The sequence below is a fragment of the Myxocyprinus asiaticus genome, chromosome 47, assembly GCF_019703515.2.
Source record: "Myxocyprinus asiaticus isolate MX2 ecotype Aquarium Trade chromosome 47, UBuf_Myxa_2, whole genome shotgun sequence".
Classification (NCBI taxonomy): domain Eukaryota; kingdom Metazoa; phylum Chordata; class Actinopteri; order Cypriniformes; family Catostomidae; genus Myxocyprinus; species Myxocyprinus asiaticus.
In genome coordinates this window covers 13,506,403-13,533,779 of record NC_059390.1, presented here as the reverse complement: position 1 = coordinate 13,533,779, position 27,377 = coordinate 13,506,403, and the positions used below count along the sequence as shown (strand labels likewise).

Genomic DNA, 27,377 nt, shown 5'->3' with positions numbered 1-27,377 from the left:
TTGCAAATAAAAAATAAATATTTACAAATATATTTTTTAACTCACAAACACAACTCAATCCAGCATTCATTTGTGATTCGCACGCATTTATTTGTAGATCGCTTGCTGTGCATTTATGGATGGCAGCTCACATTTGTGAATTCTGAAAAATTTCTTGTGCGAGAGCTGCGGGCATTCCACAAATAGGTGGAGTCCACCCATCGTCTATTCAAGCCAATCATATAATGGCCACATTAATCGGACCAATTGTAGCATGTTCTATCTTCAAACAATCACGCTTCGTTTTACTATCAGGGCGGGACCAGAGTCACAGCGCTCTCATGAGCATGGAATCAAGCACTTACAGATAAGCTCCAAGGCCCACATTTTTAAAGAAACGACTGCCATCAGAGGAATACTGTGACTTAAGGTTTGTATAATTTTCTCTTAGTTATAAACATGTGTAGTGTCTTGTTAAATGTCGAAAGCTGAAAATTGCCCATTTGTAGAGTCCTTATCATTAGCTTTATAGCTAACCTGGCTGACTGGATGAGTCTGCTGTTTTAATTTTAACCAAGTTTCTTGACTGAAACTCCTAGCTACATAATGGAAAATGTATGTATGTGTCATCAAAAACTTTACTCTTACATGGCAGATCCAAACAGACACTACTAGACACTACAAAAGATCAGTAGTACAGATAGTGCCTTTATAAAACATGAATCATATTAGATAATCTTAGAAGCACAAACCTTAAATTAATACTCTATATTACACAGTGTACAAAATCGGCTTTGCCATTAATTTGGTTTCACATTATGTTAATCTGTTATGCCAATAATTTGGTTTCACATTATGTTAATGTATTTAATAAAAGCAGTTGTATGGTAATATTTATTCGAATTTTGCATTTGACCACTTTTGTGTGAATGTTTTAGGAGGTACTATTACAGGGTCCGTTATTAAAATACAGCATCATGTTCTGACAGTGATAATTGACTCATTGGTTATTGCCATCTTTTTCAGATGTTTCCCCTGTGTACTGCCCATCAACTTTGAGCACTTGACTCACCTGCTCCCAAACTCAGTGGTTCCAGCTCCAATACAGGACACCTTTTAAAATGTGTAGTATGAGATTCTTTATTTTTCTGTTATGCCAGTTTTTTTTCAAGTTACAATGTCATGTCTTGATAAATGAAAGTGCAATACAACATTTAAATAAACCATAACATTGTCTTTTGGTTGACTTACTTTAAAAATGAAAATTCTGTCATTTATTCACCCTCATGATTTTTTTAAAACCTGTACTCTTTAGTTTCTTCTGTGGAATATGAGAATTCATTGTAAAATGTAGATGCTGCTAATGAGGCTGAAATGAAAGGGAGGCTGTCAGTTCCTATCATAATTACTGACATCTCCTTTTGAGTTCCTCCCACAGAAGAAAGTCAGTCGTTTGGGTTTGGAACAACATGTATATGAGTGTAAATGATGGCTCATCTCATTTGAAAAAATATTTTTTGTCATTTAGTTGACAAATCTTTTACTGACTTCTATCAAGGCATTTTGAGGTAAATAGGTTTTAAAGAGTGTCTGTTTTTTAACACTTTAAAGCAAGTCTGTTGGCTAAAAGGTATGATTTTTTTTTTGGTTACAAATTACAGGTTGTCATGCATGTAACTACAAAAGACAATAAATGTAAGAACATGTATTTACACACAAACATTAGAGTTGAACATTACAACTGGAGTGCTGGCATTTTGCTCGAATTTGTTGTACATGAACATCCTCATTGCCACGTTATGGTCTTGTATCAGTTGTCTGGGACGGATACTCGTAGTCAATGTAAGAGCATTCTGCACAAATTATTGGAAAAAACAATAGTTACACATTAAAAACAAGTCCATTACTGTATAGAAAAGAACATGTTACACAAACAAGGTTGGGCCATGGAGCTTTGTGATGTCCCATAACTTTTTCCATCTTTTATTAGTGTGGAGCAGAGAGCACCAGATCTCCAGTATCCTCGTAACTCTATTATTATTATTATTATTATTATTATTATTATTATTATTATTGTCCTCCTGTATCTCACAGCCCATATACTTCCTGAGTAAATAAGTGAAACATGCATTGTTTTACAGGGTTAATATAATTATTTCTTTTGAGTAACACTGGACTGGTCTGCCATAACACTAAAAATATAAATCCTTTGTAATATTACTTATATTATATATATATATATATATATATATATATATATATATATATATATATATATATATATATATATATTATGTACACACACTACTGGTCAAAAGTTTTGAAACACTTGACTGAAATGTTTCTCATGATCTTAATCTTTTGATCTGAAGGTGTATGCTTAAATGTTTGAAATTAGTTTTGTAGACAAAAATATAATTGTACCAACATATTAATTTATTTCATTATAAAACTAAAATTTTATAAAAAAAGTAAATAATTTGTTTTTGAAACTGATGACTTGGACCAAATAATAAAGAAAAGCAGCCAATAAGTGCCGAACATAGATGGGAACTCCTTCAATACTGTTTAAAAAGCATCCCAGGGTGATACCTCAAGAAGTTGGTTGAGAAAATGTCAAGAGTACATGTCTGCAAATTCTAGGTAAATGGTGACTACTTTGAAGATGCTAAAATATAACACAGTTTTGATTTATTTTGGATTTTGTTTAGTCACAACATAATTCCCATATTTCCATTTATGTTATTCCATAGTTTTGATGACTTTACTATTATTCTAAAATGTGAAGAAAAAAAATTATAATAAAGAATGAGTAAGTGTTTCTAAACTTTTGACCGGTAGTGTGTGTGTGTGTGTGTGTGTGTATATATATATATATATATATATATATATATATATATATATATATATATACACATACACACACACACATTAACATAATGTGAAACCAAATTATTCGCATAGCAGATCTTGTACACTGGTTATTAATGGTTTGTGCTATGATTATCTAATATGATTCATGTTTTATAAAGACTCTCTGTACTACTAATCTTTTTTAGTGTCTAGTAGTGTCCGTTTGGATCTGCCATGTAACATTAAGAGTAAAGGTTTTGACGACATACATTTTCCATTATGTATCTAGGAGTTTCAGTAAAGAAACTTGGTTAAAATTAAAATAGCAGACTTATACAGTCAGCCAGGTTAGCATAAATCTAATGATCAGGACTCTACAAATGGGCAATTTTCAGCTGTCAACATTTAACAAGACACTACACATGTTTATAACTGAGAAAAACTATACAAACCTTAAGTCTAGGGCTGGGTATCAGCACAGATGCCCCGATTCGATTTTGATTCACAAGATCCTGATTCGATTCTCGATTCAATTAATATAGATTAATTAGACATTGAAAATTCAGTACTACTAATTGGAGCGTTGTTTCTAAAGCTGTACATGAAACACCAATTTATAAATAAATAAGAGTGCAGTGTTTCCTACAGAATTCTGAGCAGCGGGGGGAGATCTGTTGACCACCACCTCAAATTTTATATATATATATATATATATATATATATATATATATATATATATATATATATATATATAATTTTGGATGAGTCATTTTAAAGCTACTATAATAACCCAGCCAAGAGCAGTGAAAGGTTTTCTTGTTATTGTTGTTTAATTATTATTATTATTTGTTATTAACAATTTTATTGATTCCATTAAAAAAAAAAAAAAAATGCCAATTGACAATGACACTAAAACAGTAGAAAATATTTAGAAATTTATATATATATATAAGGCTACAACACACACATTTAAAACAAGTCCCCCTCCACTGCCCCTCCCCGAGAGCCTTCTAAAAAGGCTAAATAACTGCCCCATTTCTTGTTGAACAGATCTATGTTGCCTAGCCTTCTATGTGACAAATCTTCAAATGCCGCTACCCTGCCCATCTCCACGAAACGAGGGCGCTCCAGCCAACTTCCATCCCCTAAGGTTGACCTGTCTGCCTATCATAACACTGGCCAGAACCCAATTCTTCATGCACTTATCCCCTACATCAATGACCGCATATCGTCTAAAATACAGAGTCTGGGGCAAAATGAGATTTGAGTACCCAATACGTCACACACAAATCTCTGAACCCTCAACCAAAATTCTTGGATCTTAACACACCACCAAAAAGCATGGGTTGTGTCCCCATCTTCTGAAGGACTTCACTATGTTATCAAATTGCTTGAAATAAGAGAGGGGGACATCTACAGGGAGAGATTGTAGCAGGTAGTTGAATTTTGGAGTACAATTCATTTTAATAACATTAACCTTCCCAATCATAGATAAATGTAATGAAGCCCACATGCCCACATCGTTTGAAAGCCTTTTTATTAAGGGGTCAAAATTAACTCTAACTATATCACACAAATTTGCTGGGAATAAAATGCCCAATTAAGTAAATGCCCTGTTTGGGCCACTGGAAGGCACTCGGCTGAAAAGCCGTTACTGGGCAGTACGCTGTCAGAGCCAATGCTTCGGATTTAGACCAATTAACTCTGTATCCTGAGGAATTAATAATTCTGTGGAGGCAAAGCATAGCTCTAGTGGGGTCGGAGACGAATAATATAATCATCTGCGTAAAGCAAAAGCTTATATGCCATACCTCCCGGCACCACCCCTGGAAAATCATCTTCCTTTCTTATCGCAGCTGCTAATGGTTCCAGGGCAAGACAGAACAATAATGGGGAAAGAGGGCAACCCTGCCGGGTACCCCTATTCAAAGTAAAATAATCTGAAATTAATCCATTTGTTTATACCGCCGCTACCGGGTGTCTATAAAGTAATTTAATCCATCCAATAAAAGTATTCCCGAACCCGTATATTTCCAAAATCTTAAAAAGATAATCCCATTCTACCATATCAAATGCCTTTTCAGTGTAAAGTGACACGGCAGTGACCGGAGTCTGATCATTCGCCACTGACCACATGATATTGATGAAACGGTTGTTTAATTATTATTATTAATGACATGCTAGACAGCAACAGAGCTGGAATTACACATTTATAATTTTAATATTTTGATACAAAATATTTTTCCCACTGTACATTTACTTTAGAAATAACTCTGTGTTTACATTCATACCTCGATAAATCACCAGATGGGTATTTTGAAATAATTTTCATGCGTTTATGAGCATTCTTGCGCGTATCCACATCGCGAGCACTCTTGGCACACACACACACACACACACACACACACACACACACACACACACACACACACACAACTGCTGGCTCCAGAACCGAGGAAAAGTTGTACTCTGTCAACATGTGCTACACGAACAGATTTAGCTGTTGTGCACCGTCTCTGTACACTGTACAAACTAGATGTGCTCCACTCGCAAGCACTCCACTCCACTCGCCGTTGCTTAAAAGCAGTGCATGAAACGCAGAGAGAGAGAGCTCTAGAGAAGAAGCTAGTAATAAAAGGATTCACGTTATTAGACCCAGTACACAAAGATCAATCCACTGCGTTTCAGAATCGATATTGAATCGACCAAATAAAAAAAAAACAATGAATCAAAAAACAATTATTTTTTGCCCAACCCTACTTAAGTCACAGTATTCCTCTGATGGCATCCATTTCTTTAGAAGTTTGCGGCCTTGGAGCTTATCTGTAAGTGCTTGATTCCATGCTTATGAGAGCACTGTGACTCTGGTCCTGCCCTGATAGTAAAACGAAGTGTGATTGGTTGAATATAGAACGTGCTACGATTGGTCAGAGTAATGTGGCCGTTATCTGATTGGCTTGAGTAGACGATGGGTGGAGTCCACTTACTTGGGGATTTGCCGCAGCTCTCGCACAAGAAATGTTTCAGAATTCACAAATGTGAGCTGCCATCCACAAATGAATGCTGGACTGAGTTGTGTTTGTGAGTTAAAAAATATATTTGTAAATAATTTTTTTTTTATTTGCAAATCTCATTTATTTGTGAATTCATTTCATTTTTGTGAAACTCCTTTCATTTATTTGTGGATCTCATTCAATTTATTTGTGAACCAACTTTCTATTTGTGAATCTCTTTCCATTTGTCTCTAAATTAGAAACAATTCTAACTCCATATTCCTTTACACTGAAGGAAAGAATAACACTCTGGTAGTTATCTGGACAGCATTATACACTCCCACTCTCAACATGAGCATCAAATGCAGCCATATATGATATTTGCTTGAGCGGCAGCCACGTTAGTCTACAATCATTATGAAATCTTTAAATACCAACCAAAGGATTTCACTGAGATCTTCTTTAACCGTAAAAAAATGAAAAATAATAATATTGAGTCTTAAATTTAACAGAATTGTCCTTGAAAAGTGTCAGAAATATAGGCTAAAAACAATAGGTGCATAAGTTACCCGGTGGTAAAAAGTAAAATAAAAGCTTTAAAATAAAAATGTAATAACCAACTAAATTCAACTCAAGTATGAAGTAGCTTCATACACAAACTCTGCCATCGAGTAATACATATTATTGTGTATGCTTTGAAAATAGTAAATCAATAATAATTAGGTGCTGTTTATCAGTTTAGTTTTGCTGTCTGCTTCAGCAATAATGATTTCTTTTTCTTTTTTTTTTACTACTTAAAAAGTTACTCAGTTAATTCATTGAGCTATTATGGAACATTTCAAGCTGACAGCACTGCGTAGACCACGAGAGACTACAGTAGCCTACATGTGTGGATACATTATTCCTAAAAAGACTTAATAGACCAATATTAAAACTATTTTTCTAAATTTGTATTTCAAAATGTTTTTAGTAAATTGTCATGATGTGGGTGACTCAAAGTTCTTGATTTGAAGTTCTTAACCACCGCCTGTGCCGTGCGAAACTGCCTTGTTTCTAGTACATTGGCTAACATACCTGTCTTTGTTTTTGTCGTGCCAGCCACCTCGGTAATCGATGTTATACAGTAGTCTCCGTAGTAAAATTTAAGCGTATTTGTTGACTGATGAGTGTGACTGTGCTCATGCGTATGTTTGTGTGCGTGTGTTTGCTTAACACGGTGAAACAAACTCTGGCAACATCTACGACTTAAGGGGTGCTACAGCTGCATGAAGAAAGAGATGTGTTCAATTATTGTTTCGTTATTTATTAATTTTTTTTCATTGCATCACAAATGCCATGGACTCGGCTGGACACGGAAAAAAAAACCCAGAGTCCCAAAGGCTCGAGTCAGAGTCAAGTCTGAGTAAAAATGCATCCGAGTCCGTGACAAGTCCAAGTCCATTAAAATTGGACTTGTGACTCGGACTCGTATCCAAGTCCAATCTGGAGTACACCAACTCTAAGAGGAACACACATAAACATTCATTTACTGCCCATTCTGGTTGTTTTTTAGACTGTTGGTGTTTTGGAGGATGAGTGATGGGAACTAGGCCTTTATGGAGTCATGTGTTGGCAAGCTGCTATGTAAATATGTGCCTGTGTGTGTATATCAAAGGATTTGTATGAGGGTAAATTAAACTACATTTTCAGAAGAAAATATGAGTGTTTGCCTGTGCTAGGGTGTTCTGGGTGGTTGCCAGGGTGTCACTATGCACTTGCTCCTTCTTGCACATGTTTCCATGGAAAAACTTTGGAAAAAGAGTGCAGATGGACTCAACTCATTCAGTGTTAACAACCCTTAACAATGCTACTTGCCTTAGTATACACTAAGGCTGCAACTAACGATTATTTTGATAATCGATTAATCTAACGATTATTCAGCGATTGTTGCAATGATTAATTATTAGCTCTTAATCGATTATTCAGCTTGTGCCCAACTTAAAAGTTTGTATTAAACGTGCTTATTAACAATAAACAGGACAAAATATTTTAAATATACCTCTAAATGACATTCACTGAATTAAAGGGAAAAAAATACTTTTTATTACATTTAATTCAGAAAAGAAATTCACTGCAAAAAATCCTATTGTTATCAAGAGAATGTATCTTAAATATAAGTGTATTTTGTAAATAAGTGTATTTTTTTACTTGGTTATACTTCTGCGAGTGCAGTAAAGACAAAATATACTTGTATTCAAGATCTATTCTCTAAAAGCAAGTCTAAATATCTTATATGCTGCTTCTCAGGTGAATGCATCTTTTTTATAGGAGTTTTTGATATTTATATTGGAAAACAAGCTAAAACAAAATCAAAAATATTTTGTTGCAGTGTATAATGGGGCGAAGACTACCCTCTCTCACCTTTCTGTTCACTTCAATTCATCTTTAACTCACAAAAAACAAACTCTCTCTTATTAATAAAGCTGCGTATTGCCAATTTTCTTCACAATAAGAAATGCACAGCCATCACGTTATAATCTAGCTGCATTAAGCGTGCGCGCTCGAGGGACGAGCATCCTGGTGCAGTTTCAGTCTCTCTCCCTTAGATTGGGACATTCGCGCAACTCATAGAAGAGGCACTGACTGCACATAGAAATGCCAGTTTCAGAGTTTGTAGTTATTTACATGATCTGCTTCCGTATTATTTGAACTTAATTAAAGCTATAACGCATTAAATATAACTGCATTTAAGATGTAATGCCGGGGTGTTAACTTCAAAGACGCTTGACATGCAAGTTTTGTTTCAGCGGAGCGGCAGCTCCAGCTCCACTTATTCCACAATGAGAGTGCTTCTGTATTTACTTATTTTTGCATTATAAGTCCCTCATACTTTGTGATCTACATCACCTTAAGCTGTTTGGAAGGTTTAGAGTGCATCTGTACTGTGAGCTGTGTAATTCTTCCTCTCCTCAGTCAGGCGCAAGCTGTAGTGCTGCTCTCGTGCATCATCATTAGAGTTTAATGTGATCTCATTTTATGTTAATTGAGATCAAACGACTATTCGACAACAAAAAATGTTGTCAATTTTTTATTGTCGACATTGTCGATAACTTTGACTAATCGTTTTAGCCCTTGTAAACATCACTAATGTGAAGTGTGTGTGCATGTTAAAATCAAGGAGTGTGTCATGCGATTAGTACAGAGACACTGCATTCCTTTGTGAACACATGACATGCTTAGTCAGAGCCATATGGCACAGTCAGCACAAATACCAAGTCTGCACTGAAAGACTGATATTATTGTTACTGTTAATCGTTTAACTATGTGTGTGGGGACGATCTTTGGTTCAGTTAATCATAATAAAACTTTTCAGTGTGCCAAGACTTGTCCTTCCCATCACATTTTTCTAAATATGTATGTCCAAGATTATGCCGATGCTTTATAAATCAGCAGAACAGACAGCCTCCTGTTAACAGTTAACACCAGACACACACACATACACAAGCACAATTTAACACACTCCTGCCACAGTAACCTCTAATCTCATTGAAAAACTTGCATGGTAAAGCTCTGACAGACACTAAGTAAAGAGAAAAGGCCCGTCACTGCTGCCTTGCCTCATATCATGTCTCTGGAGCCCTGTCATTAAAGTCAATAAAATTTGTAATATCCACTTAACTCCTAGCATGAATTCTTTATGAGCTCTGGGTGTGGGATGGGGTGTCTGATAGACTCCTGCCTTTCCATTTGCAGAGTGTGTGCTCTGGCAATAAAGAATGGAACTTAATAGTTATGTGGAACTTCGCTCTAGAGGATTTTCTAAGGAGTTCCTATGGAATTTTGCGCAATATTGTTGAGGAATGGGAAGGAATATCGAGTTAGGAGGATTCATGGTCGACTAGTCATCCAGCAACCAGCTAGTCGATTAGTGAGGTTTATTATTTTTTTTAATGTTTCAATATGTTTAGTGTCAGTTACTTTTAGTTTACGTGATGTGCTTGCTTTAACTTTTGAACTGTTTGCATGCTAAACATGCTGTTTGCATTCCTGTCAGAAAAGTTGCTTTCTTTCATCCCCTTTAAAGTGTCACTGCTATAGCCATACACATTCAGACAGACATCTTTGGTCATTGTGTCGCATCTTGCGCTGTTTTTGACCAGCTTTTAAAGAACATGACTCAAGATCCACTGCGTTTTGAAAACAATTAATGTATTGAAACTCCCCCCTAAAGACTCGGTCGTGGCACGGCAAAATTCCTCATCTGAATGAGGAATCTGCGTCATCAGTGATTTCGCCTGATAGGCTTCTGGTGAAATAAATGCAATGGATGAGAATTTTTGCAGTGAGTTTCTTTGTAACTTCACTCTCTTAGAGTATAAAGTGCAACAAAAAAGTAGCTGCTTGACAAGTACTTCTTGCAGGTTTCACACTAGCTTCACATCCACTCACACCTTTGCATGCAAAATTTCATTGTGCAAGGGCAAATATCCCGCTTCTTTAGAAATGCATCCGATTTGGATCAGGTGAACCCCAAACCAGCCTAATTGTTCAGTGCTTCCTTAAGACAGATTTACTCAACTATTTATTCAGGCAACCCGACAACTAGTTGATTTTGAAAATATGTTGTTTAACACATCCCTATGATATGAAGAATATTTAACCTCCCCATCTACTTTTGAAACTCTGCAGAGTTCCCTTGGTAAATTACTTTTTTGTTTTTGTTTGACAGAACATTCATACAAAGGAAGGGTAAGATTAGGTCATCCTGTCCAACACAATAACTTTGCATGCCGTACTGATGATTATAGGGTTGTTTACAGGAAGAAGGACAAGATGTGGCTTTTTTTTTTTTGGTCCTCCTTCTGAAGTTGTCCCCTGATTTTATTGAACCCACCTCCTGTTATCTAGCATCAGGCCACCCTCTGATTCCTCTGATGAGCACTTGACTTCCACTGTAGTGTTTAGAAACTGCTGAAGTGGTAAGGGTATGGATTAAAGGAAGGTGAATGAACTGAGAAAAGAGGTGGAGAATGTGGCCCTTAAGAAATACTTTGCTTTTATCGCACTTGTCAAATCTCCCAGCCATCTGCAAGGGAAGATTTGAGGAGCCAAATCGATTATTCTCTTAAATTTGTCTTTGTTGGTGGTGCTACTGACTAGTGCTTACATCACTCATAATGAGGTGCATGCCGAAGCAGATCTTCAGCTTCCAAAAGGACGTCAGGTTTTGAAATGAAGGACTATTAGTGAAGGAGGGAACAGAGCCATATCTAGGTACCAAAATAGAATAGAGACTTGATTGTAGACTGTTTTGACTTGGGGCCCAAGGCTGTTGTCAGGTGGGCAACCACCAGAAAACATTTTTCTGGGAGTTTTGGAAAGGGGGGCCACTAAGGTCAACTCATAGCCTGAGCAAGGGAGGCCCACCTATACATTTTATCTTTGGCCCTGTAAAAAATATATATGATTTTTTTCTGATTTTCAGTGTTGAAGATATTTGGATAGATCATTTTACCTCTTTGTGATTTGCATCTTGTTCTCTTTCTTCAAGAAATGGAGGGGAGGGCTTTGGTGCGGTTGTCCTTGCTGCTGTGTTTTGGCTCGGCTTGCTGTGATTATGCTCAAGACCAGTTCTCCTCTGCTACTGTCATCAACAATGTCGTTCAGGACCCTCACACGGGCCGGATCTACTTGGGTGCTGTTAATGCCATCTATCAACTAAACTCCAGCCTTCGACTGGAGAGCATCACCGTGACAGGCCCTAAACTCGACCACCCACACTGCACTCCCCCAATCACTACCCAATGCAATAACGCAAAGGACACAGACAACATCAACAAACTCCTGCTGGTCAATTCTGCCAACGGCACCTTGGTCGTGTGTGGTAGTGTTTTCAGGGGCATCTGCTCCTTGGTGAACCTCAGCAGCGTGGAGAAACCGGTGTACTACAGTGACACCAAAGGTGAGAAGACATACGTGGCAAGTACTGAGGAGTCTGTTGCTGTGGTGGGGGTAATTTCGTATTTCATAGACACTAATTCCAACACTAACCTCAGCGTGTTTCTAGTGGGGAAGGGTTACGGTAGCTCGGACAGTTCAAAACTTGTCAGCACTCGGTTGCTGCAGGAGCATGATGAAATGGATGTCTTTGAGAACATTGTTGAAGCATCCACAGTGCAGGCCAGCCCCTTTGTTCAACGCTACGTCCATGACTTTCGCCATGCCTTTAAGGATAACGGCTATATCTACTTCCTGTTCTCACGCACTTCGGGCACCAGTGACAGTAGAAAGATCACTTTCATAGCACGCCTATGTGAGAACGACCATCATTATTATTCCTATACCGAGCTACAGCTCAACTGCACAGTCAACACTGAACTTCAAGAAAACACATATAACAAAGTCCAGGCAGCACATCTGACCACCCCTGGAGAAGTTCTGGCTCAGAATATCACTCCTTCAAATCCAAACAATAAAGTTCTTTTTGCAGTGTTCAGTGCAGATGAGGACGGCAGCAGATCAGCCTTGTGCATGTACCCGCTCAGCAGCATCAACGCAAGACTTGAGGAGGTGATTGAGTCCTGCTACACCGGGGAAGTTTTGGAGGATGACAAACCAAAAACTGTTTATTCGCCCTACATCTCCAAGACAGAGGCCATCTGTAAGACCAAAAGAGACGTGAGTTGGGTTTTTGTTTTTTGGCTCTGCTTTTCTGTTGTGTGGTCTTATTAGGCCCTTCTGAATAAATAAATTGATGTTTTTATTTGTCTTTATGACCAACAGAAGAACATGGTGAAGGATTACAAATGTGGAGCAGAGTTCCTGCCCACTCCACTAGCCAGTAAACCCGAATATGCTCTTGCCGTTAAACCCGTCTTCACCCGAAAGGACATGCTGGCAGCAGTTGCTGTGGCAGTGGAGAACGAGCACACTGTGGCCTTCTTGGGAACCAGTGGGGGAGAAGTGTTAAAGGTAAGGACCTTTTCACATTCCAAAACTCTTCTTGGGTCTGATTTATATTACTCTCTTGCTTTTTGTGTTATACAACCTTTTGTGTAAAAACCCCCTTGAGGGTTTGAATCTTACTGTGGTTTGGCTTAGTGGTTAACAATATGGGCTGGTAACCAAAAGGTTGTTGGATTAAGACCCATAATGGATGATTCATGAGTTACCGCCATTGTGGTCTTGAGCCAGGCACTTAAACCCATGTTTTTTTTGCCAAACACACCCTATAGTATAAATGTCCATACGGAAGTCACTTTGGATAAAAACATTTGCCAAATGAATGAATGTAAATGACTGTTATGTGTCCCACTACTTATCACTTCTAATCTTCCACTTCGCAGGTGCATCTTGATCCTAGCCATTCAGAATTTTATCACAGGATTCCAGGAGAACGCACAGATGGTGGGGTGAACAAAATCCTCTTTTTTGATTCCAGTTTGGACCACCTTTACATCACCATAGGCAGAAAGGTCTGCAAACAGTTTATGAACACATTTACAACACTCAACATTCAACATCCACTGGTTAAAACCTGACTGTATAATGTAGGCTCATCATAGAGTTTTTGTTTTTTCTCCTGTAGACTTCACACCGAGAGTCTTGGTTGGTCACCCAGCACAATTGTTGGTTTAATGTCCATTGATTCTTAACATTCTTAATGTAGAAGCTGTTGGTTTGTGACTGATCTGTAGGACTCCTGTGTGGACCGTCGGTCACAGAGGCATCCGCTATTAGGAATGCTATTATCCTAAATTGAAGAAATGAGAAAATTTTTTGAGGTTGTTTTGTTGTGATGTTTTATTGTTTTTCTTCTCTGTTGTGTAGATCACCAAAGTGCCGGTGCAGGCCTGTGAAGAGAAGAAAGACTGTCATTCGTGTGTGTCCCAGCGGGATCCATTCTGTGGCTGGTGTACGTTGGAGGGGCGGTGAGTCTGTTAAATTAATTTCTATACCAAACGTTCAACATCATTTAGGCATTTATAATTATTTATTTTTTTTTAAAATAAGGAAATTTCATATCAAATAGCACCACCAAGCAAAAGCAAAAAAAAAAAAAAAAAATTAAGTATGTTTTAGAATAAGAAACTGATTTGAAATTCCCATTTCAAAGTGTTTGTACACCAAAATAAAGTATAATCTAGTTCTGAGACAGTGGACTGTTAAATGAATAGTTAAATCCTAAACTAATCCAAAAATAAACCTTTTACGACCCCGTAAAGAATGTTTTGTAGTACACTAGCATATAGATGAAGTTAAAACTGACTGTCTTAGCTAGATATCAGTGTGCAGTCCAGATAATGCAGACTAAAGAGAGAGCATTACCTCATTACCCATGTTCCTCTGCTGTTTTCCCTGCAGCTGTACCAGGAAGAAGGACTGTAGCAGAGGAGAAGAGGAGCATGCCTGGCTGTGGAGTCCAAAGCAAACGTGTGTCACCATTCAGTCTTTTGAGCCCCCAAACATCAGCTGCAAGAAGACAGATAGTCCAAAGGTAACAAATAGAACACACAAACATACACACACTGTAATAAAGTCAGGAGTTATTTAAAATCCTAACCTCTTCAGGATTAATTGAGGATTGATAATTCATTAGCTGTAACTGATTTGGTCCATGTATGTAATCCCTTCTTCATGGGTTGATATGATAAAGTTACTAAACAAGGATTCTGAAATGATAATATCACCCCACATGAAGGGACAGATCTCTTTTAATGCATTGCTAATATGTCTCGGAAGAAACTCCTTTTATTCTCTAACTTCCTGGATCAGTTGTATTGAATAAAAGCAGCATACCTTATATCATTTTTTTCAGTTATATATATTTTCACGTACAGTGCAAATGTGATCTTTTATGTGTTTTATTTAATATTTTATCTTTATATTTTTCTCCTAAATACTTATTTTCTGTTTTCAACATTCAGGTAGAAATTGAGGTCCTCTCGCTTCCCAGTATCAACAGTCCTGATAGTCTTAAATGTGTGTTTGGTAAATACAGTAGCTTCGCTACTATGTATCATTCACGAGTCATTTGTGATCTCCCGTCCTCTCCAGACATACCAGCCACACCTGAGATGCAAGGTGGGAGCAGCTCTGTTTGTCTTTATCTAACTGCCTCTGTACTTTCAGAATTAACAGATGGTGCTTTGTCACACAGAATGACTAAAAAAAAAGGATTCACTTCATGTTTGTAATTTGCTAATTTTGTCATTTTTAATTTGGAGCTTGATCAGCTGAAACAATTACACTTTTAAAACTGAAATGGCTATACTGCAAACTATCAGAAGAGCCTAAAATTGTACCTATTGATTCAAGAGTTCATTAAATAGATTTTTAACATTTTTTTTTAAAGAAAATGTTAGTGATGCTTTAATGGTTCCTAAGTGTTTTGGGGGGTTGCTAGGATGTTACTAACTGGCCCCAAAGCCCACCCCAAACATATTCTGGTGCTTAGATAAGGCTTGGGTCCCTCCTTTAAGTCTATACATTTCATCAACTGCCAAACATAAGTTTGATGACTTCCATAAGCAGTTGTGCACCTCTCATTAAGCTCCATGATTTGAAGTATCATTCATGTCTATAGCACAAACAATTCGGGACAAGTTGCACTCCAATGTTGAACACTTATGGGTTTAGGTGTTTGTTCATAACCTTAAAGGGATAGTTCACTCAAAAATAAAAATTCTCTCATCATTTACTTACCCTCGTGCCATCCAAAAAGAATGACTTACTTTCTTGTGCAGAAATCAAATGATTACTACATTTTTTGAAGAATATTTCAGCTGTTGGTCCTTACAGTGCAAGTGAATGGTGATCAGAACTCTGAAGGTCAAAAAAGGAAATAAAGGCAGCAAAAAGGTTATCCATATGACTCCAGTGGTTAAATCCATGTATTCAGAAGCAATATAATAGGTGATGGTGAGAAACAGATCAATATTTAAGTCCTTATTTACTATAAATCTCCACCTCTGACCAGCCCCAACCAGTAGGTGGTTGAATGTGAAAGTGAAAGTCACTTCCACACCAGAATGAGGGATATGTTTCTCACCCACACCTATTATATCGCTTTAAAGATATGATTTTAACACCTGGGATTTTATGGATTATTTTTTTGCTGCCTTTATGTCTTTTTAGACCTTCTGAGTTCTGGCTACCATTTACTTGCATTATAAGGACCAACAGAGCTAAGATAATCTTCTAAAAATCTTCATTTGTGTTTTGCAGAAGAACTGGGATGGCATGAGGGTGAGTGAATGATGGGAAAATTTTCATATCTGGGTGAATTATCCCTTTAACCATAGGTTTGAGCAATAGTAATACAAATTCTCATCTTAGCAAACAACACCACTAATAATTCAGAGAGTTTTGGTGTATCTTTTATTAACTGATGGTATTCCTGTAATGTGTGTTTTTGTAGATTTTGTGGCTGTACCAGTGAGGATCATGGTTAATGATGATATCGAAGTTGTTTCCAGTACGTACGATTTTTACAACTGTGCTGCGGTGGTGAAGAGAGCACAGAATACACCGTGAGTATAAGGCACACTACCATAAACAACAGGTCATGCTGTTTTAAACATGATATCTCTCCAAGAATATAAATCCCATTGTACAGAAAATGGCAATGCTGGTTCTTCAATTAAGCCTTTAAAATCAATTCATTTATCTGCCTTTTTCCTTCATTCGGATTTGTCGGTTGTGTGTTCTGCAGATGCATTGCGTGTGTAACCAGTAAGTGGGGCTGCCAGTGGAACATTCAGGAGCACACATGCAGTGATACAGATGACACTGTAGAGGGTGATCATATCATCAAACATCTGGAGGTGAGTTCTTTGGTTATCCTTTAGTTAGTGAATGCACACATTTATAAATTGATATGCCTGTTTGTGCATAAAAAATGTAGAGTTTTTGGACTACCAATCATATTTTAGTGTTGTGCTGGAAAGGTTTCTTTAAGTGTTCTCTGATTCGTGCAGGATGGCAAGTGTCCACAGTTTGAGATCCCAGAACCTCTGCTTATTCCTGTTGGGTTCAAAACCCCCATCACCTTTCAGGGCAAAAACCTGGAGGAATATTCGGTAAAGTATATCCATTGCTGATTGCTTGCACTCCTCATGTGTTGATGTTACATCCTATTAAGTGTACTAGTGTAAAACAAAGTTTTAAGTTATGCAGGGATTTCCTGGACTGAATAATCTGGAGCAAATAACTTTTTCAAAGATATACTGTAGAAACAGGGTCCCCAAAATCATGGATAACCTGGAAATATCAGGGAACTGAAACGAAATTAATATCCTTTTTCTATACAAGCTGTGCTCTAAAATATTTCATGGCCTACACATTGTTCTTGTGTAGAGTAAAACACACTTCTCAAACTGCTTTGAATCATTCATCCACAAATCTGTCTAAATCAAAATGATTTTCAAAATTCCTTGTTTTGTGAATACAAACAACTGAAAAGTTCATGGAAAATCCCAATCTTTTTAACCAATATCTCAGTGAAGTCATTTTTCAGTTCAGTTTTTGGAGTAAATCCTTGTTTTTATAGAATTCTTGTAAATGCCATAACTCTTTCTCCTTGTCTCTCAGGGCAAAACCTTTCAGATTGGCACTGAGCTCATGAAACAGGTGGGTGAGGTGATTGTGGAGGCTGATGGGTTAAAGTACAGTTTTGAAGGATATGAGGTCAGTATGCTCCTCTTACTTCATGCCTCCCTCTATCACTCCTTTTCCCCTTTAATCCCTCCTTTTTCCTCTGTTCACACATTGATCTGTTTTTGTACAGATTTTGAGCTCCAGCCAATATGGCATTCACAGCTATTGAGCTGCACATTTATGTAGGGCTTAGTGTTCAAGTACTGTGTGGGTGTAGAAAACACACCGTGATGAGATTCAGAAAGACATCTTGTTGGCAGGGGGGTATTAGAGCTGCGGCAAACAGTTGTTCCAGATGCTCTGATGTGTGTTTCTGTCTCTGTGCATGTTAATGACACATTCTGCTGTTTTTATGCCAGTTTGCTTATGACAAAGAGCCAGAGGTGAATGTGACATTCTACATAATGGATAAAGACACGGAGAGGAAGATTGACAGCACACTTAGAGGTACATTTTATTAAACAGTGCATAAAGTCAGTGTTGCTGAAGCTACTTTGAAACTGTGACTTGCCTAGTTAATCATAATTATTATTGTTAATATATTATTAAAGTTAAACACAGTCAAGTTGCAAAAAGCTTTACTTTTTGAAAAAGTACACAAGGTACTGTGGCGGTACTGTGGCACAGTGATGGTATCAGATCAGCATGGTACTTTGATATATGGTACTTGATTGATTACCATATACAAGTACCGTGGAATTTACGTAGCACTCCAGTTTACTTCACAGAATACCATTGTACAAACATACTGTAGCACATATATACATATATATAATAAAAAAATAAGCATGCTATTGCTGTGGTACGTGTTCAAAAACAAGTGGTTATGAGCAAAAACTATCTAACTGTATTGAAGCTGTTCAAGGGGTTAAATCTAATATGTGATTATTGGACTATCTACTTCTCTTACATTTACATTGTATTTAGTTTTATTGATTTAGCAGACAATTTTATCCAAACTGTTTTACAAATGAGCATAATACAAGGTTTACAAAATCAGAATTGTATTTATTTTGTACAAAACAACAGCAGTGTTTCCACCCAAGTTGTGAATGTAATTTATGCGCAAAATCAGAATATCTCAAAAACAATGTATGAATAAAGCCGCGTTTCCATTCCGTTTGTTCAAAATAACAAAATCTTCAGCTCTGGGTAAATTGTAGTCCCTGTGCCCCTCTTTTATTAATAGAAATACTCACAATTTAAAGCACACAGACAAAACACTCTAAAGAACTTGTCTCATGTCTGGGAGGGACTGCACGTCACACAGTTCTTTGAGCACTGTGATTGTGTGTTTCTCCTTTCTTATGACTTTACTGTGCAGATCTATAATATATACAGCACTGTATTTCAAAAGTGTCAATAAACCTGCTCTTCGGCACAGTTCAAGTTTGTATTCGACTTATTTGCTCTGCAAACTCTTTGCAGGCTTTGAATTTTTAAGGCCACCGTTATTTCATGAGCACAGCAGATTCAGATGCGATGATTGGTCTACTGGTTAGTCCAGTTATGAATGAATTATTCATTCACATGACTTTCTGGATGCACATATTGTATTTCTAATAATTTAAATAGGGGTTTATTCTGTAAATGTGTTTCCATCTTAATTTATGCGCATTTCTTCTTATCGAATAAAAAATGTATCCACCTAAAGCGAGCGTATACATTATGACATCTTGGAAATTTTATTTGAATCTTGGTGTTTTCATCCACCGGTTTTTATGCGTATGTGCCGGGCCGTGAGGACTCATGGCCGGCACTGAATCAGGTGATCAGTGGGAGAGCGAGATAAAGGGGAGCCGGAGACGCCAGTTCGAGAGAGAGAGAGAGATGCACGTGGCCGCGCTGCATGTGTGTCTGTGTGTCCTTATTTTTTATGTTGTTTTAAGTTGAGTTTTGACATTAAACTTTGTTTACTGTTCAGCCGGTTCTCGACTCCTCCTTGCCTGTCCTTATACTGTTACAGCGTAATACCAAAATGTGCATAAAAATATGTGGATGGAAACCCAGCTAATGAGTGTGACAGCATCAAAACTGAAACACATTAATTTACACTACAACTAATAAAAATAATAAAATTGTTTAATTTATATGACCAAAAAATATATTTTACAATTTTAATATAAATATGAATTAATTATAAAACAATATTATCAAAATATATATAATTAATATTTAAATATAATAAATTATAATATGCAGTAATAACTAATTAATTGACTAAATAATTGAGTTATTAAAAAAGTTATTAAAAACCTTTTTTTAAATGTTTCATAATGACATATTTTGCAGCAAAAAAAGACATAAGATGCTTTGCAGGGAATTCTGTGAACATTATTGATTGATGAATCAAATGAATCAGTGAATTGTTTCTTATAGAAATGTTATTATTCCATTGCAGTACTGTGAAATTTGTTTCCTCTCTTTTTCTGCCCAGTGGTCCTCTACAACTGTTCTGTAAGGCGTGAGGACTGCAGTCTGTGTAAGAACACTGAACAGAAGTATGACTGTGTGTGGTGCAATACCACAAAATCCTGCATCTACAGACGGCTGTGTAGACAGGAACTTGAGCAGTGTCCTCCACCCAAGATCGCTGATGTGAGGAACTTGACACAAACAGTTTCTTAATTCTTTTTCTCCTTGCTTCTCTTTGAATTCAACTTTACTAGCACTTGGAAGTGTCACGATTCGAGATGATGTGAGAAGGACCCAAGCACAGAAAAGACAAACAATGAGCTTTTATTTAAAAAAAACAAACAGGAAACATACATGACAAAAACTCTCTCAGTGGAGAAAAAGAAAACAAACAAAACCAAACTAGAATAAATACAAGAAGTACTAAACCCACCGGGAAGGCAGAACGCTAACATGAGCACACGATGACAGGAGCAAACAAAGCAATCCAGCACAGTACAGCATACACGAGGAGCTAATATAGGGAGAGAAATCAAACAGGTTAACAAGGGGCAGGTGAAACAAATGAACTAATTATGAGCAGACAAGGAGGCGGGGTATGACAGAAGACTGAGACGTGGCAATACAGAAACAAAACAAACCCATGCAAGGATGACATAAGAGCAATGAACTCGTGCCAATAAACAACAAGACAAGAGAACGCATGCCAATGCAAAAAGGGGAGCCATGCATTCTCACACAGACTAGACAAGACACTAAACATGAGTGTCAGAGTTCAGCCACAAAGACAACAAAAACATAATCAACAGAAGTGACTGAACCCTGACAGGAATGTGTTCAATTCATACAATGCAGCGTTGTGAAAGTTGCATCATTATAAATGTAAAAGAAAAGCTTAAAGCTTAAGACAAAATGCATCCAAGAATATTTCAACAGTATGACATCAGCATTGACTTATCTTACCATTCATAATTCTTCACCCCCGGTTCAAATGTGGTTCATGCTTCACTCCCTTCATCTTCTCTCTCATCTTCTAGTAAAAACACCATTTCTTTTTATCCTCTCCTTTATCTTTCATGCCTAAAAGATATATATATGGCTACATGCTCTGTGATGGTAGTCACAAACTCTACATTTTAAACAGACTGTCTCTCACTTAAGTCTTTTGTTGAATGCATCTCTTATGATCACGCCGTCTGGGCCTGATTGTGTTTGGTTATTTGTCATCTGGCAAATTATTTCATCTGAAGCAACTGGTTTTCTCAAGGGCACAGTGGTCATGGGGTTCTCATTAATTCTCTAGCTTATGAATTGTGCATAGCAGGGTTTAAACTTGGATCCTTTGGGTTGCAAAGCTTTTACATTTGTTTCTTGTCAACCAAGAAAATTCTTTATGCATCCTGTGTGAATGGACCCTTAGAGCATTCAGATGTCTAGTGGAGTCCATTGGAAACCAGATCGCCTATCACAGCACATCTCAATTAACTCTGCGTTTCTGCTTTTATTCCAGATTGTTCCACGGTATGGGCCAATGAATGGGCAAATCTCTGTCACCATTAAGGGCTCCAACTTGGGCATCAAACAAGAGGACATTAAGAGGATCACTGTGGCAGGAGTGCAATGTGTTCATCAACCCGAGAGATACTCAGTCTCTACCAGGTACTGTACGAATAGCATACTACATGAATACATCATCACAGCATATATATTTATTGCTAACATTGGGTAAATAGCTTAGGGGATATCTGCACCACATGGATCTTGATAGAGCTGTTTAACCTTTTATTATTATCTCTCTGTGTGTATCAGTGTTGTGTGTGAGATCGGGCCCTACCCCTTAGGACCCCCCGAGGACATGTCCAATGAGCCCACCCTAGAAGGACCAGTAGAAGTGGAGGTGGAAGGAGGGAGAACAGGATTGTCTTATGTGAAGTTCACGTACAGGGTAATTGCTTTCTCTTTAAGGATGCTTTTGCAGACACTTAGGGTGTGTTCACACTTGTAGTTCGGTTCTCTTGGTCCTCTTGGTCTGGACCCAAAAAGAAAATGATACATTTAGTCCTGGTTCGCTTAGTGTTCACACTGGCATTTTTAACACCGAACCTAAAGATACAAAACAAAAGGCATCAGGAAAAAGTCACAACCTGATTGGACAGCTTTTATGACGTATATTTTGCGACGGAACTTGCTGAACATCCAAAACAATGCTGGCTGCTGGGCGAAATGCGCTCGTTAGATTTATATATGTATATATGGTGGTATTTTTACCAGCTGAGAACAAATGAAGAGCTAATAAAATGTGTAAAAGAGTCAAAACAGTGCCAGGAATTCCTCCGTTGCACACACAAATGAAGACACGCTGCAATGACGGTTGGCGGCGGTTCCGATGCCTGTACCAAACTGACGAGAAGAACCAGGTATGCTTGAGGTCAGTATTAGGCAAATTACTTCCTGTTTTTGGTCCGTTTAGACGTCTTTGGTCCATGTTGCATTCATATATCAATCAAACCGCACCAGAGTTCCTTTTGGAAGCGTACCGAGACCCACTATTCAGGTGGTCTCAGTCCGCTTGTTTGGTGTGCACCAAGGTTCGGATGGCAGCGTTCACACTTGTTCAAATGAACCGCACTAACAGAGCAATCGCACCAGAGTTCGTTTTAATCTAACCAAACCTGCCCATTGTGAACACACCCTTAGTTTCCTCAGTCCCACAAAAGAAGAGATTATTTTCATTTAATAGACTTTTGAATGAACTTTTAAAGGGGTCATGACATGAGGAACTACATTTTCCTTGATCTTTTCACATATAAGAGTTCATTGTACTTATGTATAAAAGCATACTGTATGTTCTAGAATTTAAAACTTCCTCTTCACTGCAAAAATATATATATATATTTAAATCAAGCTGTCAAAACGACTCATTCTTTACTTCCTCCACATTGTGATGTCACACTGTGGTAGACATTTGCATCTTACCACCTCCACAACAACACATCAACGATTACTGTACGTTATTACTTCCGAAGCCCTGCCCAGTAACGGTGAGCAGTGAGATAGCAAAGAGAGCAGGTCAGTCAAGAGCAGAGAGACGATCATTTCAGTGAGCGTTTACAGTCAAATCTTAAAGGAAATGCAGCACCAAAACAGAGCGTTTCTGAAATAGGGTCAGAATGGGTGGAAAATTATCATGTTTTACAAATATATGTTTTGTTACCAATATTATAAGTGAACCTCAAGGAACATATTTAAATAATAAAAAAAAGGCATGTCACGACCCCTTTAAGTAATACATGTAAATTCATTTCAGAATATCCTGCTGAAAAGACCATCTTTTTCTTTTAATTTTCTTTATGGTCCAGTCTTGTTTATCCTGGTCAGTGCTGGTCCAGCATGGTATTAGCTACTTAAAGTCAACATAAAATCAAAATTGACCCAATTTAATTTCTTTAATGCATTCTTTAATTGCGGGTCTTATTGTGAGCAATTCATCAGTGCATATTATTCCAAAGAAAAAAATGTGTCTTTGTAATGTTTCATTAAAATATTATAACTTGCTCCACTTCTCAAACATAATCATCTGTGCCAGAAATAATGTTAACCAATAGCCAAAATGATATTTAGACATTGTTTCAGGCTACTGTTGCAGTTAGTGCAGCCTTTCTAATATTTTGCCATTACTTTAATTAATTTAGTAATTTAATGCCTGTTAATGTTATGTAACAAAGCTTATGACAATAATAGCAAAAAAACAAAAGAATTGTTACCACTGGGATGCCATAAGATGCTCCTGAGTACAATATTCACAGTATGTTTCACTTGGAAATATGTTAGTTTATCAAAGAAAAATGGATTGAGGATGCTGTTTCATTAACACCAGCATGCCATGTTGGTACCAGTATCGAAAACACAATAGGCGGGGGCGGCTAGACTGCTTCTGTTGTTTGTTAAGGTTATTTTTGAGTGGTTTCAGAGTTTTTATATATGGCAGATATGGTCTTCAACAGAACTTATGTTCAACACGATCCATAAACCCTTAAGCTAATATTTATTTCTCTGCTGTGTGTTTAAGTTTAGCTGACTATGTGATGATATGTAATGAAAACCAGACTCATGTTGAACCTGAGATATAAATGAGGCTGAGAGCAAATTTTGACAGAGGACTGTTTTCCATTTTCAAGGACCCTGTTCCCAAGGCTGTGTACCCCTCTAAAGGCCCCGCTGCTGGGGGAACCATCATCACTATCACAGGGCAGGACCTCGACACGGCTAGTAAAGATGACATCAGCGTCATAGTAGGAGGAGAGCCTTGTGAAGTGTGAGTAACAGGCCCTAGTTGTAGATGTTGATAAACATGAAGCAGATTTGATTTATGTAAGTCCATTCTCGGTCATGTTTTTTATGGTTTCAAATATACAGGTTGACGTTTGGGTGGGAGATTACCTGTAAAACAGGCCCTTATAAAGGACAAAAGATTCCCTCGGACAAGTTGATTGTTGTGAAATACGGCAAGGACACCTCCAAAGAAGTCAGCGGATTTGAGTACTCAGCCAATCCCAAAGTTGCAGATTACGCTCCACGTGCCAGCTTTGTTTGGTGAGTCCATTTTTAAGACATGTGAAAGGTTTTGTTCACACTGCATATAAATCTGATTTGTTTTTCGATCTTTTGGATTGAAGGCTCATTCACACCAAGAATGATAACTATACCGATAAATATAAAGATAACAATATTAGCGTCCACACCCAACAGATGATAACTTTCTGTTTATTCTAAATGCATGCTGCAGTTACTGTATGTTCACAGTCAAGAAATTGGATGTAGATGACCTGCAACTGCTCCGCGTTTCGCAAAGAAACCAAAATAAAAACAGATGCATACAACTTCAAAGAAGACAAGACAGTGTTGTTGACATTAGCACTGGATATCTGAGTCATTTATTCATCTCCATTAATACTGAAGGAAAATGCAGAAAAAACATTGCCGGTTCATAATCAGGAGTTTCCATTTCATTCGTGTTTGTAGTATACTGTAAGTGGCGATCTGGTGCTGGAATGTGTTATTTTGAAGATGAGTGCACATTGCGGCTCGAACCCTTTAAAGTTAGTCTAATTTTGATTGGCTGTCAATGTTTTTGTTGTTCATCAGTGGGGAAAAAAAATCACTCTGAAAGTGATACCATATCGTTCCTCTGTATCATTATCATTATAGTTGTGGTGTGGATGCTGCTATTCTCTTACAATTAGAATTAACTTTATGATTAAAGTTATCATTCTAGGTGTGAACGGGCCTTAACTGTCCTTCTACAAGGAATTCAATCGAGATGTCAGTCAGTAACTTGATTATGTATGACATACTGTATATAAGTGTGTACATAAATGTTACATGTCTGTGTGTGTTTCAGTGGAGGTCGTAAGATCTTGGTGATGGGATCAGGATTTGATCAAGTGCAGAGAGCAACCATGCGAGTGCTGCCCTCTTCTGACGAACTCATTCAAAAGTCCAGCAATGTGGAGGTTTGTATAGTCCTTCTATGTAACAATGGGATTTGAACTGAAGAAGCTGGTCACAGATCATATTAAAAGGGAATATTTACCTATAGTTCCTTTAAGGGATAGTTCACCCAAAAATGAAAATTCATCTACCTACCCTCATGTCACTCCAAACGCACTCCAAATCAAAGAGATGTTTGGCAGAAAGTACAAGCTGCTCCCTTTCCATAAAAAAACTCAAAAACCGATTTTGATTGTCAAGGTCCAAAAGTATCATAAAAGTAGTTCATACACATGTGAGCGATATTCCAATTTGTCTTAAGCCATAAAAACAGCTTTTCTGAACACTCCCCCTGTCTGCCATTTGTTGAAAAACAGACGTACCACCCCAAACTCGCACGTTTACACTTTTTAGGGAAATCTATATACTGTATATACATATCTAAATATCTTTTTTCCTGTAATTTTCTACATTTTATAACGATTGCTCAGTTTCAGGCTGATGCGTTGCTCTTTTCTTATCTCTCTCTTTTTTCTGTCTGCATTTCCCTCATAACATTTCCTTCCCTCAGTCTCCCTTCTCTCACTGTTAATAAACAACATTTATCACACCACTGATATCATGTCATCTCTTTTTCTTGTGAAGTGTGCTCAAACATTTGTATGAATTGTGATTAATAATAAGAGAAACTGACTTCTTTCAAATCTCGCAGTTCGTACAGGAGGTTACAAGCAAGAACGAGACAGTACTGGAGTTCCTCTCTCCGATTGTGAACAAGTCCTACGAGAACCAGTCCTTAAGAACCATCATCCAGCTTGACAACTTGGTGGAGAACCTGACGGAGTTCGTCTATCATCCAGATCCCACGTTTGAGCGTTTGACCGATAAAGCCATCACGGAAGGCAGCATTATTAACGTTAATGTAAATTATTACTACCTGCATTAAAGTGTTAATTTTTGGTTTAAAATGTGTTACAATATCTAACTTAACTGCTTTTTTGTGTTGCAGGGTCAAGGTTTTTCCAAAGCCATGACTGCCATAGAGGCCCAGGCGTTTGTGGGCGATGAGCCTTGTGCAGTGACAATCCTGGAGGATGATAAGCTGTTTCTGGTGGCCCCCTCGAGCCCTCCTAAATCCACCTCCAGACGCCATCGCAGAGACACAAGTTCAGAGGCTATGGAACTGCTGGTTAGAAACACACATTCACAATATCTTCATTGCTCTACACAAGCTTTAATATTTGTTATTCCATGAATTTAAATTTTCGTGTCTTTCTCAGATAAAATTCGGAAATGGAGAGTGGGATGTTGGCTCTGTGCACTTTGAGAGGAAATATGAGGTTCCTCTTTACATCATCATTCCTGCTGTCATTGTTCCAATGGTGCTCTTCATTGCGGTGTCAATCTATTGCTATAGGTAACAGAACTCTGTCCCTCAGATTGCACCAGACTGTAATAATGAAAACTTTTCTGATTGTCAAAAACCTTTATGATTGTCAGAGCTGTAGTTTAGTGACTTGCGCACATCCTCTAAAATAATTACCATGGTGCTCATACAGGCAATGTGAGTTCAAGACTGGCTTGCAACATTTCCCAATCCCATTCCCCACGTCTTCCTATCGTATTCTGTCTTCTCATGAAATTACGTTTTTGTGTTTGCATTTGTGTATGTGTGCAGGAGAAAAAGTCAGCAAGCAGAAAGGGAGTACGAGAAGATAAAAAATCAGCTGGCCAATCTCGAAGAAAGTGTACGTGATCGCTGTAAAAAGGAGTTCACAGGTGAGAGTCTTATTTCCCATCCTTTCAGATGGACTTGTCTCTACTCGCACGGACATTCGCAGTTGTTTAAACACTGCAGTGTAGTTAATAGTCTTTAAAACTGAGTGATTTATTTATTTATTTTCACCAAAGTGTAAATGTGGGCCCATTGATTGCAAATGGTTAAACACATTTTGTACACCACACCGGAGTGGTGTTGGCGTAGTGGGCTAAAGCACATAACTGGTTGCT

The 27,377-nt window shown here is 37.6% G+C and overlaps 1 protein-coding gene across 7 annotated transcripts in view; it reads left to right on the top strand.

Annotated features, from left to right (window-relative positions):
- LOC127436902 (plexin-B2-like) overlaps positions 1 to 27,377 on the top strand; it is a 163,413-nt gene that overhangs the window by 120,561 nt on the left and 15,475 nt on the right. For 4 of the 7 annotated variants that reach the window (XM_051691403.1, XM_051691399.1, XM_051691398.1 and 1 more), the window contains 21 exons: positions 11,356 to 12,482; positions 12,588 to 12,776; positions 13,151 to 13,279; positions 13,635 to 13,735; positions 14,169 to 14,301; positions 14,732 to 14,888; positions 16,225 to 16,336; positions 16,519 to 16,630; positions 16,784 to 16,885; positions 17,397 to 17,492; positions 17,822 to 17,909; positions 19,900 to 20,060; positions 21,388 to 21,536; positions 21,687 to 21,822; positions 24,056 to 24,192; positions 24,294 to 24,470; positions 25,279 to 25,390; positions 26,080 to 26,289; positions 26,377 to 26,556; positions 26,648 to 26,784; positions 27,046 to 27,146. In XM_051691403.1, the coding sequence (XP_051547363.1) occupies positions 11,358 to 12,482; positions 12,588 to 12,776; positions 13,151 to 13,279; positions 13,635 to 13,735; positions 14,169 to 14,301; positions 14,732 to 14,888; positions 16,225 to 16,336; positions 16,519 to 16,630; positions 16,784 to 16,885; positions 17,397 to 17,492; positions 17,822 to 17,909; positions 19,900 to 20,060; positions 21,388 to 21,536; positions 21,687 to 21,822; positions 24,056 to 24,192; positions 24,294 to 24,470; positions 25,279 to 25,390; positions 26,080 to 26,289; positions 26,377 to 26,556; positions 26,648 to 26,784; positions 27,046 to 27,146 (3,844 nt within the window). In that variant the 5' untranslated portion in view covers positions 11,356 to 11,357. Of the gene's footprint in view, positions 1 to 1,005; positions 1,108 to 11,355; positions 12,483 to 12,587; positions 12,777 to 13,150; positions 13,280 to 13,634; positions 13,736 to 14,168; positions 14,302 to 14,731; positions 14,889 to 16,224; positions 16,337 to 16,518; positions 16,631 to 16,783; positions 16,886 to 17,396; positions 17,493 to 17,821; positions 17,910 to 19,899; positions 20,061 to 21,387; positions 21,537 to 21,686; positions 21,823 to 24,055; positions 24,193 to 24,293; positions 24,471 to 25,278; positions 25,391 to 26,079; positions 26,290 to 26,376; positions 26,557 to 26,647; positions 26,785 to 27,045; positions 27,147 to 27,377 lie in introns of all 7 variants that reach the window. The other 3 variants (XM_051691401.1, XM_051691400.1, XM_051691402.1) reach the window with 2 other exon arrangements.